The 16446-nt window shown below is 42.2% G+C and overlaps 1 protein-coding gene and 1 long non-coding RNA gene across 2 annotated transcripts; both read right to left on the bottom strand.

Moving 5' to 3' along the window:
- Positions 1-10241: 10241 nt before the first annotated feature.
- LOC121776805 lies at positions 10242-10901 on the bottom strand. The gene has a single exon (XM_042173970.1). The coding sequence runs from the start codon at positions 10899-10901 to the stop codon at positions 10242-10244; it is 660 nt and encodes a 219-aa protein (XP_042029904.1).
- Positions 10902-12790: 1889 nt separating this feature from the next.
- LOC121776227 lies at positions 12791-13655 on the bottom strand. Its single transcript, XR_006045263.1, has 2 exons — positions 13309-13655; positions 12791-13190 (listed from the first exon to the last, which is right to left on the bottom strand). It is a non-coding gene; the product is annotated as an uncharacterized LOC121776227 (long non-coding RNA).
- Positions 13656-16446: the final 2791 nt, after the last annotated feature.

Here is a 16446-nt window from a genome sequence, read left to right as displayed (position 1 = left end):
AGATTAAGAATTTGTTGTTTGATCAAGCAGACTACCCATGAGTACCCGATCATTCCTTCTACCTGGTCACTGGTTGAGATTGGGCAGGATCAGTGGAATTTCTTCCACCATACCCGCTTCGGTCTTGTCTCTGTAGGGCTCAACCTGATTACCATTTACCACAAAAGAGAACGAATTGGGGGGGGGGTCTCCTTGGCGTGTGTCTACCTCCTGTGTGTGTACTGCCATGATTGTACGAGGGTCTGCCCATTTTGAACTCCGCCTCCTGGATATCTGTTGGGTTGATACAGGAAGAGTAGATCTTTCTGCCCCACCACGAGCTCTTCCTTCCTCGAGGCGGGGTCAAGTATGCGTTGTCGATCAAGGCGGGATGTCACTCCTTCTATCATGGCGGAATGCATGCACGGATCTGGGTCAATCTCTATCAACTCTGCTTTTTTACTCTTGACCACCCCCTGTCCTTGAAGATTTGGTTTGACTGGTTCTTGGTACATCTTGTTGGGCAGGCTTTTGAGGGTAACTGGCGATGTAGATAGAGACAATAGTTGCCTTGTAGGCGAGGGATTTTCCTTCAGCATTCCTTTCAACGGGGCGGCTTGGTCAGGTGATTTTTCAACCCCTTCCGGTTGAGTGATCTCTTCTGACTCAGCTGGTTGTGGCGGTTTACAGAAATCCATAAATGCCCTTTAAATGGCTTGTTCATCCATGTCCCCAGTCATCGTTGCATCGAACCATTCAGCTGCTTCCCTCTTAAGCTGTTCATCTTCAGTGGAATCAGAGGGCGGTTTTTCGAACAGTTCCTTTTCTAGACACTTTTGCTCCGAAGGTCTGATAGTATCCACCGATTCCATGCTCACTGTCCTGTGGCTTCCTCACAGCTTTATCAATATCGAATGTAAGCTGCTCTCTTTTAAAACCCAGATTCATCGTTCCATGGCGGACGTCAATGACTGCGCTGTCTGTAGATAGGAATGGCCTTCCCAAAAGGACTCCGGTAGACTCTTCCGCTCCTGGCTCTGTCATCTTTATGATGAAGAAGTCGGCGGGGTACATGAATTTGTTTACCTTGACGACTTCATCTTTCAGAACTCCCTCGGGGTGAATGCAAGATTCGTCTGCTAGCTATATCACCATATCGGTTTTGACAAGCTTAGCTTCTTCCAGCCTCTCGTATATAGAATACGGCATAATATTGATGGAAGCCCCTAGGTCGCACATTGCGTGCTCCATTTGAACGTCTCTGATGGAAATTGGGAGTGTGAACACCCCTGGGTCAGTCTTCTTTGGTGGAAGATCACTTGGCTGGATCACCACGGCTTTATTTTCTGCTTCGACCATCCTTCCTTTCTCAGTGACTTGTCCAAGGGCTCTAGGCTCTCCTTCTTTTGACACTTGATCAAAGGTGCTGGACCTAAAGCTTTCTTTATGACTGGGTTCGTCTTCGGGTGCTGGAGAACTCGCAGATGAGATTTGATAAACTCCTTCTGATTTCAGAGAGACTGCATTGACATTCTCTCGTTCGATAGGTGGCTGCACTGTAGCCGGAATTTTCCCTTCATTTCCCCCAGTTCGCCCAGTGACATGGTGACCTGAGATAACTGCTTTGTGAGCATATCGAGTGCAACCCTCTGTTCCTTCTGGGCTTCTTGTATTTCTCACATTGCATCGTAGGGCTGATGTGGGATCATCATATCTCCCGGACCTTCATTTTGCTGTTTGCTATATCTCTGATTAAAACGACCTCCTCCATAGCCTTGCTGATGGTAGCCAGAAGGTCCATATTGCTCTGGCTGGTTCTGGGGAAAATGATTCTGTTGGTTCCCTTGGAAGTACTGGTTTCCTCTTTGGTACGGTGGGAAATGATTCACTAGTTGATTATTTGGCTGCCTTCCCTGGTTGCTTGGCTGAGGGGGCCTTGGTGTTGGTACCCCTAATTTCCGTCCTATTGTTGGCTTGACCAGTTGGGCTGTCCTCCGTTGGACCAGTTTTCTTGGGGTCCATTTGACCAACGGGCCTGACTTCACTGCATTCTGTTCCCTCTAGTGTTTGGTCTATCCTGGATCTGAGAAGGCCTGTTGGGCTGCCCTGCGGTGAGTTGTAAGTACTGTTGCGCTGGTTGTGGTGATTGGCTTTGATTTGAATCACTCCACCTGAAGTTAGGGTGGTCTCTCCATGGAGCGTCTCTCTGTTTACCCTGGATCCAGTTGCCATTCGCATTCCAGTGGCCGACGGCATTCACTTGGGCTTGCGGTTCCGCTTCAGGGGGAAACTCGCGCAATAATAATAGTGATGCTCTTCCGGTGATGGCGGAGGCGCATACTGCTGTTCTTTAGGTGCAGGGGGTGGAGGTGCTCTGGATTTTTCCACTGCCTCAAGCACCTTCTTCTCCATCTGCTCAAATCGAGCTTCCAGCTTTTCGGCATTGCACGCCTCTGCTACATGCACTGCACCCCTTATGTACTGGCCTCGAGATGTCTCATACGACCGCTTAGCCTCGATCAGCCTCTCCAGGATGTTTTTGGCTTGGCTGAATGGGGTCTTTGAGAAATCTCCTTGACCTGCGAGGTTGAGGTCGTTCTTGCTGTCGACTGTCAGTCCACCATAAAAGATCGAGTAGACCTCTCGCTCCCCCAGCTTGTGGTTGGGGCATGCTTGAAGCAGCCCTTGGAATCTATCCCAGTATTGGCCGAGGGGATCATCGTACTCCTATCTGGCTTTCGTGATCTCCCGCTTGAGGGCACTCGTTTTTTACGCGGGGAAGAAATGATCTAGGAAGATCATTCGGAACTCGGCCTATGTTTTGATGGACCCTTCTGACAGTCTCGACAGCCATACTCCAGCTTCGCCCTTCAAAAGGGATGGCCTTCAGCCTATAATCCTCATATGTAGATCCAGCCGGTACAGGCTAGATATCACAGTATCGGCAAAATTCCTCCAGAAAGGCATACGGACATTCCTTTGAAAGGCCGTAAAAGTGGGATAAAACGGCCAGCACTCCTGACTTGATCGCAATGGTCCGTATCCCAGGAGTAGCAGCAATGGCATGTGTGGGTTCCTTCTCATCATGAGCATGCAGAGAACCGATTCCAGAGTCGTTGTCGACGAGGGCCAGCTCTGCTGCTGCTGCTAGTGCTGCTCTGTAACGAGTGGTAACGACGCCGGCTTCCTTGACTCTCCAATGCGCATTAGTTTCTCTGTATAAAAAGGGATGATTCCAGTGTCCACCGCGTTGGTACCTTTTCATCAACAGTAAGAAAAAAACATATGAGAAAAGAAAGAAATAAGATTATATACACCTACACACTACACAAAAAACATAAAATAACACCATGCATCCCCGACAACAGCGTCATTTATGAAGGCCTCGAACGGGAGGTTGCGTGAATGGATCAAGTTATATGGAAGATAACCGAACCGGTTGAATCAGTTAGCAAATGTCATTGCAACTTGATCAATGCAATCTCGCTCTCACTCGATTCCTACCAAAGTAATTTATAACTCCCAATTTTGCACTACTTTAACAGTAAAGCGGCAAGTTCGGGGTCGATCCCACAGAGAAGCTAGTGTATCGAGTGTGTGAGTAGTGAACAGGGGGGTTGGCTGCTGCCACACTTTAACTTTGGGAGTTTTTAACTACTGATTTTAACTTAGACGGAAAAGTAACTATCTACTTGCTCAAGAGAAATTTAACTACTGGGTCAAGTGAATTTTAGACAGGAATGAAAATTTAACAATGTAAGCAGTAAACACCATGATGAAAACGAAACAACTTCGATTAAAACTAAACTCAGAACAGTACAACGTGAAATATAAACTAAGCTAACACTTCAGAAAATACGAAAGCAAGTAAAACCGAGGAGATCCTCGGCGGGAAACTTAAGGAAACGCCGACGTATATCAAGTATTCTGTAGCGCTCATTCGACCGCCCTTTCTAACTAAGCATTACATTATCTAAGCTAAGCTAAGCTATTCTCGAGAACTGAACTAAGCTAGAGAACTAAGCTAAACTAAGACGGAAAGTAAAGGATCGAATCTTTTTTCATGTGGCGGCACATCCTCTATTTATAGGCTCGGCATGACCTACAGCTGGATAACGATCTTGGCAGGGAATATTCGCTCATGCTGAGAGTGAGCGACTCATTGATTGCTACGTGCTCTTCTTCTAGAACGACGACGCTTTTCTGTAACAAATTCGTGACTCAGCTCCATACTTGCGTCTCATATATCAGCACTTGTCCCCGTCTAGAACGTTGTCCTTGATAACAGAATGCTGCGCACCATCCAGCTCATAGCCTTGCGTGTCCTTCTTCTGAAATTCAGTGGTCCCCTCCTTAACTGCTTGGTACCTCCCCTTGATCAACTTCCCCCGATATCTGGCCCTTTTCGCCTATTGTACTAGCTTGATCAGTTTGGCCTTGTTGCCTTGGTCAAGCGGCATTCCTGCACATTTAACACTTGTTTTGAGCGATAAAACCGATCAAGTAGCGTACATTTTACCCCTAAACCGATGCATGAAATGAGCCTTATCAAGTTACGGGATGATGGATGGCGACCGCTGAAACAAATGCAACGACCGACAGCCAAAGGTCAGAAGCCTCGGATAACCTCATGGCGACCGCTGGCCAAGGTGCAGCGGCCCGCTAGGAAAAAGCGGCGAGCGAATTTGCCCTACTTTCTCTCCAAGATTTACCATATTTTGCAACCCTTTTCCTTATTTGAGAATGAGCGATTTCTCCCCTATAAATAGCCCCCAAAGCTTCATAAAAAATAAGTTCTTCTCTTTGCAAAATACTTCCAGAGTTCATAAGTTAGAGTACTTCATTGTGCAAGGAGTTGAAGAATGATTCAAGATCATCAAAGCTACAAGGATTCAACATTTGAGTTTCATTGTCTTCCCTTCAATCTATGTTTTCATTGTCTTCCCTTCAATCTATGTTTTTAGATTCACTTAATAGACACTATAATTAGCTTTCTTTAAAACGACACTGTTAATTGAAAGTGAAGACTTTATAAGGGTGTTAGGAGCTTTTAGGAGTTACATCTTTAGGATTGACAACCCTAATATTCGTAATCAATGTTTGCATCGCATGAGCATAAGCTAGGTGACTCGTTCTATCAAAGTAAGAACTGTGCTAGGGTGTTGTAGTTGGAATTTGTATAACTATAATTGTGAAAGCACATACCTGGAATTCCTCTTATCTCTATACTTTTATCTCTGTGATTTATCTGCAATTATTTGTTTCTTTGTTTTTAAAGTTAATTGTTTTAAAAAATCTTCTAATTTTCCAGTTTTCCAAATAGTAATTGAGTTTTAGTAGAAGATAGACAATTTGTGTTTGCTTTCCCCGTGATCGATATCCGGTACTGACCTTTAGCTATACTATTCCTACTCTGTATACTTGCAGGTATTTATAGTGCTAATAAAAAGTGCTTCACCAGCGACGTTGTTACTGCAGGCTGCCCAACCTGCCATGATCTCCTTCGGCATCCCGTCAGTAGGGCTCCCACTGGATCACACCCGTCTGCGTCGTGTCCGGCAGCCTGTGCGACGTTATTCATCGCTGAGCCCTCTCGCCCAGCATGCCAATCATTCGCAGCCGCTACTGGAGTTTGCGCCATGATTGAATGTCGCGAATCCATTCTCACGATTTGCATGAAAATTTCACTCCAAGTAATCACAAATTTAACCCATGTAATCATTACATGCATATTATGATCACGTAGTATGAATTAATTGCTAAAGAAGGATAAAGCTACATAAGAAAATTAATTCTTGCAACGGACATAATCGCTATTAGTCATAGATCGCCTTTCAATTAATTCACAAAGACACAACGATACAGCAAATAAAAACATGCATTCAAGAAATTCACATATTCAAGCAATTCACATAACATGAAATTAATCCACATAATCAGATCCAAAAAGTGGCTTTGATATCAATTGTTGGAGTTTGGTGCCACTTGCACAGCAGAAGACTTGTACAAAACAAATAAATCAGATAAGTATCTATTTGACCGATTATGCGATTAATCAATTCACATGTTATTGCATGCTAGAATGCAAATAATTCATGCTCAAAGAATATAAATCCTAAATATGAATACTACGGTTTAGAGTTACCGATTTGATTCTCCAAAGAATCGTCGGTTGCTTGCGCCTTCTCCACGATGATCTTCAATACTAGACCACGGATCTTCTGATTGGTTCCCAAATTGTATCTCGATATCAGGATGGGCTGATCTTATCAAAATACTAGGACTCGAATAAAGAAGACATAAAATTCCTCACGGAGGAGGAGCTGAAAATCTCACGGAGGAGAAAAATATGAAAATTTTCGTTTCCTTCTGTTGAGAGGAGAAGGACAAAATTTATCAAATAAAATTGGTGTAATTCTGTCTCCATTATTCTCCTATTTATAATAGTTACATATTGGACCCAGTCATGGATCTATGGAAGGTTTTGGATATGACCTCACCCAATTAGCTTTTTACTAATTAAATTGAACCCACAATTTAATATAAGCTTATATTGGAATATTACGAGCAGCCTCTACAGAAGTAATATTGCACTACCCATCCAAATCCGAAATTATAAGTAATCCGGGCTTCCTTGTTTAAATGATCATTTCGCGCGCTTAAGATAGAAATATCCATTAATTAATTAGTGTCTGCTATAGACTTAATTAATTAACATCTTTTTAATTCCAAGAGTGGACTTAGCAAGAAACACTTATTTATTATTCATGGAATAATTAAATTCCATCTGGCTAGTTTTCGAATAATAAAAACTTGTTCGAGCTCCTCTTGGGGACATTATCAAACCAAACTCACCAGGTACGCGATTCAACATAATAGCAATCCTAGCACCGCTAGATATTAATTACCACTACCCAATATATCAGGATTATTGGGTTGCGAAAAACCTGCATCATTTGATAAGTCAAAGTAATGCATAATCAATAACGTATGCTCAATGCTAATGTATCAGACTGACATTGCAACCTTTCGTGATAGGTAGCCAAAGCCCATCTAGGTTGTGAAATTCTTCTTTCTCTTTTTGCAAAGCATTGCATAGAACCGACCGTGTTACCTTAAAGTGGACGTCGCCCACAACCGGTGTACCAAGCAAAAGACTTAGACTTTGTTTACTTCTTATGCATTTAAATGTTTGTAAAATATCTTATAAATGCACAAGCAAACACAATGTAATAATATTACTGATTCTATTCGTGCGAAATTTCTCGATAATACTGAATCGGGTTAAAAGTGGTATGTAGAGTTTTTCATATTCAAGCACGATTCTATTCGTGCTCGAAACATGCTTTTCAGTATATCAAACCTAACACCTAATGCATCGGGCGGGCTATTTCCCGCCATTGTAACAAGGCGGACGATGACTAATCCATCTCTCGCGCCCTATGCATTGTCCGCGCTATCGTCCGCCCCATTGCAGGCGACGCGGACGATACCGCGGACGATGCAACGCGTTTTCCTTTTTTTTAATTTTTTTAAAATTTCTTATCTATATACCTCATTTCTTATTCCATTTTTCACACCAATCTCTCTTTCCCATCTCTCAATTCTCTTTCACATCACACACCAATCTTTTTCTCACTCTAAAAATGAGACCCGTCGACGACTGGACAACCTCGGAGGGCATTACTCGGGCCTTGACTCGTGCCTTATTCGATTGCGTTCATGAAGGCTGCAGCTGAATGCATGGCCGAAATGGAGTGCGAGCGTGAAGCGGCGGAGCAGTAGGTCAAGAGGAGCAGATCCAAAGGCTAATTCGATGTCGGGCCTTTGTTCGCCGCGAGCACGACTTGGCTCACCAATGTTTGTTCGCAGACTATTTTGCCGAGGAACCACGGTGGGGCCCGACGGTTTTTCCTCGCCGGTGTAGAATGCGGCGAGATCTTTTTCAGCATTGTCCAAACGTTGGAGGCACATGATCTTTACTTCCAGTATCAGAAAGATGGCATCGGTAGACCCGGACTTACAGCAGAAGAATCAGACTTCCACATGATCTTTTCTCAGCATTGTCCAAACGTTGCAAAAGTGCACGGTTGCGCTCCGGCAGTAGGCCTACGGTACCACGGCGGACATGTTCGACGAGTACCTTCACATCAGGGATACAACTGGCCGTGAGTGCCTGAAGAAATTTTGTAGGGGAGTTGTGGAGGCTTACAACAACACATATTTGCGAAGGCCGACTAATGACGATTGCCAGGCCTTGATTAAGATCCATGAGACGGTGCACGGCTATCCTGGAATGCTAGGGAGCATAGATTGTATGCACTGGGAGTGGAAGAATTGCCAGACGGCATGGAGATGCCAATTTATTGGTGGATACAAGGGCAGCCACCCGACGATGATCCTCGAAGCCACCGCTGACCATCGGTTCAAGATCTGGCATGTTTAATTCGGTGTGGCGGGGTCGAACAATGACATCAACGTCCTGAACTCATCATATCTCTTCACCGAGCAATGCAATGGCAACGGCCTGGCCATCGAGTTCACTGCAAACGGACTCCAACATCATATGGGGTACTACCTGGCCGATAGCATATACCTGAGGTGGCCTGTTTTTTTGAAGACGATCAGCTGCACAATGGGTGAGAAGAGAGTTTTATTTGCGCAAAAGCAGGAGGTTGCGCGGAAGGATGTGGAGCGGGCATTTGGTTTTCTCCAAGTGCGATGGGCAATAGTTAAAGGTCCGTCGCATTTCTGCTACAAGGACGTCATCGCTGATGTCATGTATGCGTGCATCATCTTGCATAACATGATAGGCAAACACGAAGATGGAAGCGTCACCGATTGGGGCGATAATGAACCTGGATCACTGATGGGCTACAATGAGGTTCTAGCTAGACATACCTCAATGCGCAAACAACAAGACCATGCTCGGCTCATGTCCGACATGGTTGAAGAAATTTGGGAACGTAACCGCCGTTGAATTTGTAGTTTTTTTATTTCGTATTGTACTCTTTGAACTTTCAATAAAATGAAGTTTTTTTTTCAAATTTTGTAGTGTTTATATATTTAAATAAATAAAATACTGTAGGTGAATGGGTAGAAGGTTAAAATGTTGAGGCGGCGGAAGATAGGTGGATAAATACCTGACTAATCAAACGATGTTAATTTTGTCTCTTTTATTTAAATAAATTTACAGTTAATTTTTTGAGATTGTGGTTGGTCGCAAAAGTTTTAAAATCAGCCGCTAATATCATTAATTTAACATTTTTTGCAGTAGTCTCCTTGTGAAAAATTCTCGATAGCCCAAGTGTTTCAACTTATTGAATATGCATGTCTAAAAATTAACTGACATATATGGCTAACTAGTGGTGCAAATGTAGAAATTGCTTGAATAAAAAACTCAATTACTCAATATAAAAATGATGGAGAAATTTCTTCAATATTTTGTGTAATTTGCGTTCTACTATATTTAAATTACAAGTAAGCAAGTCATCTAAATTCTCGATCGCTTGCGAGCCTGCCAAACTTATATTTGGCATCAGATTTTGTGCCAGTATATTATGATTTAACTAATGATAAATGTCAGTTATGAATTATAATTACTATTTCTGTTTAAGGTGATGATTGATGAATTCCTATTGCCTATTGGTAAATCCTTCTGAATGGTGTTGATTTTATTAAGATTGGCAACAGTCCTAGGCCGACAAGTATTTAAACTCTGGTGCAGGATCATAATAGTGTCCACAATAGTTTAGCCACACCCATGCAATAAATTTTAATGCACAATCACAAAAATTTATCCACAGCGACAAAACTTGTCCAACATAATAATGGACAAGCCACAACCATAAATCTAATTACTTTATCAATTGTTATTATATTTTAATTCAATTAGAATAAAAAATTATCGGACTATATTAATTCGAAATAAATGCACAATTTAATAAAAATTAAATTTAAAACCAAATTTTCGTTGTATTACAAAAAGGAAAAAAATTATACAACAAAAATTATCAACATCACACAAACAACACCGCGAACGCATATCACGATATACCCCCTACGTGCCCAGATCTCTTCAACAAAATCGGCATGGAGTGTCGTATGTGTTATTTCCTTCAGCTTATCGGTGAACCGTTGGATCAAGTATTGGTTAGTCTGTGGTACACCCATCTGCAGGAGGGTTGTGGCAACACCGTGACTTGTACTAGCACCCTCTTCCGGTACCCAGCGCTCTACAGCAAATCCTTCATCATCTATTATCATATTGTGCAATATGATACATGCATACATGATGTCAGCGACATCATTCTCATGCCAAACTCATGTCGGACACCGTATAATGGTCCATCGTGCTTGGAGTACACCAAAAGCTCGCTCAACATCCTTCCTAGCAGCCTCTCACGTCGCGCGGAATAGGATTTCTTCGGACCAACCGGTTGCCGGATTGTCTTGATGAACACGGGCCAACGAGGGTATATATCATCTGCCAAATAGTATGCCCTGTTGTACTTCATGTCGTTGGCCACGAATTTGACCTCCGGACCCTCACCTCGACACTCGTTATTGAAGAGATGCGACGACTGTAGCACATTGATATCGTTGTTCGACCCTACGACACCGAAATACGCATGCCAAATCCGAAACAGGTAGTTAGCAATGGCTTCCAGGATCATCGAGGGGTGTTTGCCTTTGAATCCAGAAGTAAACTGCCCATTCAAAGCCACATGGCGGTTCCTCCAATCCCAGTGCATGTAATCGATGCTACCCATCATCAATGGAAAACTGTGCACCCTACCGTGCATATCTATCAGTCTCTGGCATTCATTGGTGCTTGTCTTTCGTAGATACTCTAGACCGAAGATTTCATGGATGCTCCTACAAAACTGCCTCAGCACCTGTCGGCTAGTCGTCTCACCCATCAAGTACTCAACCCTGCATTTCTTTTTAAAAATGTGCAGATTGAGCAGTGACGAGCGCGGTGGGTGTTGAGCATAAAAGTGAAGAATGTCTGTCTAGAATATGTTGTGTCTTCATACATAGCATTATTCTACTCTCGAAATGCTTCCGCTAAATATTGTTTCTTTTGAGTTGTTGATTGTTGAGATACTCTGATTTTATTCGAGTTATTCTCATTTGTTTCGGGCTATGGTTGAGTTGTGTTGATTTCCCCTTTCTTCCCCGCTTCTTAACCCTCCCTTAGTCGCGATCAACCGTGTTTTCTACCCTTAGAAAATGCGGGCGTGACAAAGTGGTATCAAAGCAATTTTTCTTTCCGCTCTGGACCGAGAGTCTTTTTCAGTCTTAGTCTGGACTTGTTTCGCTAGACTAAAATAATAATGATAATAATAATAATGATAATAATTGTGTATTGAAGGCTCAACATCCCGCTTCGCCACGCTCAATCAAGAAAGAGGTAATTTATTTTTATGAAAAATTTTTATGAGAAAGTTTTCAGGAAAGGAGATGAGAAGCTATGGTTATGAAAACAAAGTATGTTTTACAATGGGATAGAAGAACTATGGTTATGAAAAATAAGTATGTTTTACAATGGGATAGAGGAGCTATGGTTGTAAAAAAGTATATATATATGTGTTTTACGAGAAGATGAATATCTATGGTGATAGAAAGATATATGTTATGCAATGGGGTGGCTTACCTTTTATGAAAAGATTTGATCAATGGAAAATACTGTGTTTATGAATTGTTCGAAAATTTTTGAGTTTTGAGAAAAATAATTTTAACTTTTTCGTTTAGAAAATTGAGCTATGGAAGTGTGATGTTATTTATGTTATGAGGTGCAAAGTATGACGCGTTATTCTATGGAGTGTTTTATACGAATGACGAAAGTTGATGTGAAAGTACGTTTTAGTTTTGAGTAAAAACTTTTGCTTTAAAAGTGAGATGTGGAAATTTTTGAGAAAAGTGTGAAAGTGTAAAGATATTTTGTTTCAAAAGTTTTGAAAAGAAATGTGAAGTTCGAAAGTGTTTTGCTATGTGATGTGAAAATATTGTGTGTTTATCTTGTGGTATGAATGACGTTAATTGTGGTAGATGTTGAGATGTAAGATGATGAAGTATGTTGCGAACATAGAGTGCTTATGTTGTAGGTTAGACTGGGTATGCGCAAACCGTAGTTTTAAGTTGAAATAATCTATCACTTTCCCGAGTGACAAAAACGAACGAGAATCTGAAAGTGTGGGACGAATCCCTGATTTGTCAAAAATACGAGGCAAGGAGATCGAGAGTGCGAATGGAGGCCGGTGAACCATGAAACTTTTTTTTATTCTTGGAATGGCGCGAAACGTTGGAGCAAGTTTGATATGTGAACTATTTTACTATTTCCTACGTTTTCCCTGAACGACAAGAACAAAAAGAATACGAGGAAGATTTCAAGAAGATGAGGATAGAGAAGACGAAATGAAGCTTCAAACACGAAAAGGTGCGAGACAAGAAGAGCTGATGCTAAGTGATGTAGCTATACAATGACAAGAGATCATACTCGCGATGCAAATTAATATAACATTATCTCGCATAATTTTGCTAAAAGTGGCGACACGATGGAGACGACCTTTATAGCAGACAAAGAAGCACGAGGATTAAAATGTTTTACGAGAAACGCGCTTACAGCATGCCAAGAATATTATTAAAATACAACTAGCAACTACAATGTTAATTAAACGACATGAGGAAGCTGCTTGGAAGACAAGATGATGGAGAAATCCTATATTCGAAGGACGTAAGCAAATTTCGGGACGAAATATTTGTTAAGGTGGGTAGATTGTAACACCCCGTTTAAAAAAAACAAAGAGAAAAAAATTAATTATTTATTCCAAATTTGTAGTCATCTACTTGGTCAAACATATTTCTCCAAACCCCATCACCAAACGATTTCCCCATATCTCCACTCCCTAAAATCTCTCCAACCACCAAATCCATCAATATCTATCAGTTTTGCCTATATATATATATATATATTCCCACAATCTTTTCCATTAATTCCAAACCTAAGAAGAGAAGCACAGTGAAAATCGTTCCTGCAATTGCAAATTATCCTATCCAATTGAAGGTATATCTTCTGTTATTTATGAAATCTTCCATGGCATATATATTCACGGTAGTCTACCAATTGAATTTCTGCAATTTGTTGAATAATACCCTCCTCCTAAAGCTTCGATCTTTAATACCGATAGAAGTTTCCCTTTTGATTCCTTTTCAATTCCAATATTAAAAAAAAAAAAATCAGGGACTGCACAAAATAATTGATTCGAACAATTAGAATTTTTGAAATAAAAGTTTAGAACTGGGGATGAAGGGAGAGGGACGAACCTGTCGTGTGAGACGGCCACTTCCTGACCGGAGAGCGCTGGCCGGACAGCGCTAAGGGCCGGGTGGCGGACAACAACTGACTGGAACGAGATCGCAGCGGCGGAGGTGTAGCGTTAGAACCAGCGGCGATGGAGATGCCGTGACAGCGGCAATGGGCTGCTCGGTGACGGAGGGGTGTAAGGTGGCGCCGATTTTGGAACTAGGGAGACGAGTTTTGCTGTTTTGAGAATTTGTAGGAGAATGGCGGAGGGAGAGAGGGACGTGAGGTTTGAGTTAGAGAGGAGAGATAGAAAGTGAGTTTTAGAGAGAGGGAGCCGACAGTTTTTTAGAAAATCGAGAGTAGTTGATTTCTTTTTTTAATTGTTTTATTCCTTTAAGTTTTGAGTGTTTGATTTAAAATGGAAGTGTACGTGTGATTTTACAATGGGAGCACACTTATTATCTTTCTTTTGGGTCAGTACCTGTACCTGATTTGGGCTTGGGAGTGTGCTGTATTTTTGTAATGGGCTGGGATTTTAACTAGGTCTTGGGCCAAATAAATTAAATCCTTAGGCCGATAATTTAATCGTGGGGAATTATTTATTTAATTCTCGGAATAATTCAAAGTATGAAATAAATATAATTGCGAAGGGAAATAGTTGTGATAATTTAGTTATGCGCTTGTATAATTTTTGGAATTTATTCCGACTTCGCGGTGTAAATACGAGGAGCCAACGGAGGAACTTTGGGCAGCCGCTGAATAATCGAAAACCGAGAAACGAGATAAACGATTTAAATTAGGGTGCATGCATCTTATTTATTTACTTGGTTCATTGTGTTCATTTATGTGTTATTTAAATGCTAAAGGTGATTCTTGGCAAGCGAGACGTGATATCAAGGGAAGGGAAATAATTTCGAATTAAGGACTTAAGCGAACGAGGTGGGCTTTCTTTTTAAATAAGGGCAATGCCCTAAGTATATTTTTATGTGAAAATGATATGAATATTTGTCATGCCAAGTTTTGTTTTATTCTATGGAACCTATCTGATGTGGCTTTTGCCATCAATGGATAATCGAATTCGGGTCTGTCTAGGGAGTGAGTCCCTATTCAGGCTAGTGTACACCTATGGAGATCGTGAGCCGTCTTTTGGGTCGGCCTGTCTAGTGACTTGGAATGTGGCCACGTTCCTTGTCATCAATGGATCAGATATGGTAGATAGCTATGGGAAAATGGTTGATCAACCGAATTTTACAATGGAAATGATTTTAGTGTCTTGGGCGATTTCTAAAGTTAAAACCCCAAGGTCACTCTATGGTGGCATGATAAATATCTTTTTATAAAATGTTTTCGGCATGAGTCCACTGAGTGCATCAAGTACTCAGCCCTGCATTTCTTTTTAAAAATGTGCAGATTGAGCAGTGACGAGCGCGGTGGGTGTTGAGCATAAAAGTGAAGAATGTCTGTCTAGAATATGTTGTGTCTTCATACATAGCATTATTCTACTCTCGAAATGCTTCCGCTAAATATTGTTTCTTTTGAGTTGTTGATTGTTGAGATACTCTGATTTTATTCGAGCTATTCTCATTTGTTTCGGGCTATGGTTGAGTTGTGTTGATTTCCCCTTTCTTCCCCGCTTCTTTAACCCTCCCCTAGCCGCGATCAACCGTGTTTTCTACCCTTAAAAAATGCGGGCGTGACAATGTCGTTGGCCACGAATTTGACCTCCGGACCCTCACCCCGACACTCGTTATTGAAGAGATGCGACGACTGTAGCACATTGATATCGTTGTTCGACCCTACGACACCGAAATACGCATGCCAAATCCACAACAGGTAGTTAGCAACGGCTTCCAGGATCATCGAGGGGTGTTTGCCTTTGAATCCAGAAGTAAACTGCCCCTTCAAAGCCACATGGCGGTTCCTCCAATCCCAGTGCATGTAATCGATGCTACCCATCATCAATGGAAAACTGTGCACCCTACCGTGCATATCTCTCAGTCTCTGGCATTCATTGGTGCTTGTCTTTCGTAGATACTCTAGACCGAAGATTTCATGGATGCTCCTACAAAACTGCCTCAGCACCTGTCGGCTAGTCGTCTCACCCATCTGTAGGTATTCGTCGAACATGTCAGCCGGCCCGACATAGACAAGCTGCCTAATTGCAGCGATGCACTTCTAATAAGTCGACAGTCTGACCCGACCGCTGGCATCACATCGGGGGGTGAACCACCTGTACCGCCCCGCCAATGACATCGCTATATGGATGAAGAGCCGATGCGACATTCTAATTCACCGACGGAAAATCTCTGGCGGATAACGGGGGTCATCGCCAGATGATGGATCGAGCGAGGGACCGCCGCCGCCGCCGCCGACTTCTCCGCTTCCTCCTTAGCTTCCCGCTGCACCTCTTCCCGTTAGGTTCCTCTTCTTCCTCTGCCTGCTTCCTGAACTCTGTACCTTCGAACTAAGGAAAACAAAAAACAACAATGAGCTTATTTACAAAATTTAAACTAAGCTTTCTAAACAAACCTTGAGACGCTCCGCTCATCTATGTATTCTCTTGCTCCAACAGTCCTTTCAGTCCACACCAGCTGGGAGAATATTTGATCCACATAGACATGGACACTGATTCTTTACTGTCGCTGCCTGAGTTGTCTCTTAACTACAAACAAAAGGAAGAAAATTTTAACAATATATACACCAAGATGCCTTGCAACAAATGTAGGGTAAACGCCATCATCCCCGGCAACGGCGCCATTTGAAAGTGCGCGTAACTTTGCTCTTGCTTCTTGATTGTCGTTGCGAACTACTCAAGTTGAACTATCAAACTGATCCAGCTGGCCAGATGTACACCCTTCTACCTGCAAAATGTCGGTGAATGGATTCCAAATGGAGATTCAGGCTGATCAACCTGACTGGATCTGACTTGAGTGAGAGCTCAAAAGTGCTTTCAAAAACCATAACCCACAATACTATTAACTAGAATAGGGAAGTAAGGATGGATCCCACGGAGATGATGTGTTTAACATTGGTTGCGGACACGAATGGGATGGCTGCTGCCACGCTTCACTACAGTGGGATAAGTTGGAACACTTGACTTGAAAGACTAAACTGACTAAACTGAACTGATCCCCTTGCTAAACTGATTTAAATCTACT

Source organism: Salvia splendens, chromosome 18 (assembly GCF_004379255.2).
Source record: "Salvia splendens isolate huo1 chromosome 18, SspV2, whole genome shotgun sequence".
Lineage (NCBI taxonomy): Eukaryota > Viridiplantae > Streptophyta > Magnoliopsida > Lamiales > Lamiaceae > Salvia > Salvia splendens.
Note: the sequence above shows the minus strand (reverse complement) of the source record. Positions and strands in the feature narration are given on the sequence as shown.

Bases quoted from the DNA above. Each gene is read 5' to 3' on its own strand.
- LOC121776805 (XM_042173970.1), bottom strand. From the start codon at position 10,901: ATGGGTGAGACGACTAGCCGACAGGTGCTGAGGCAGTTTTGTAGGAGC.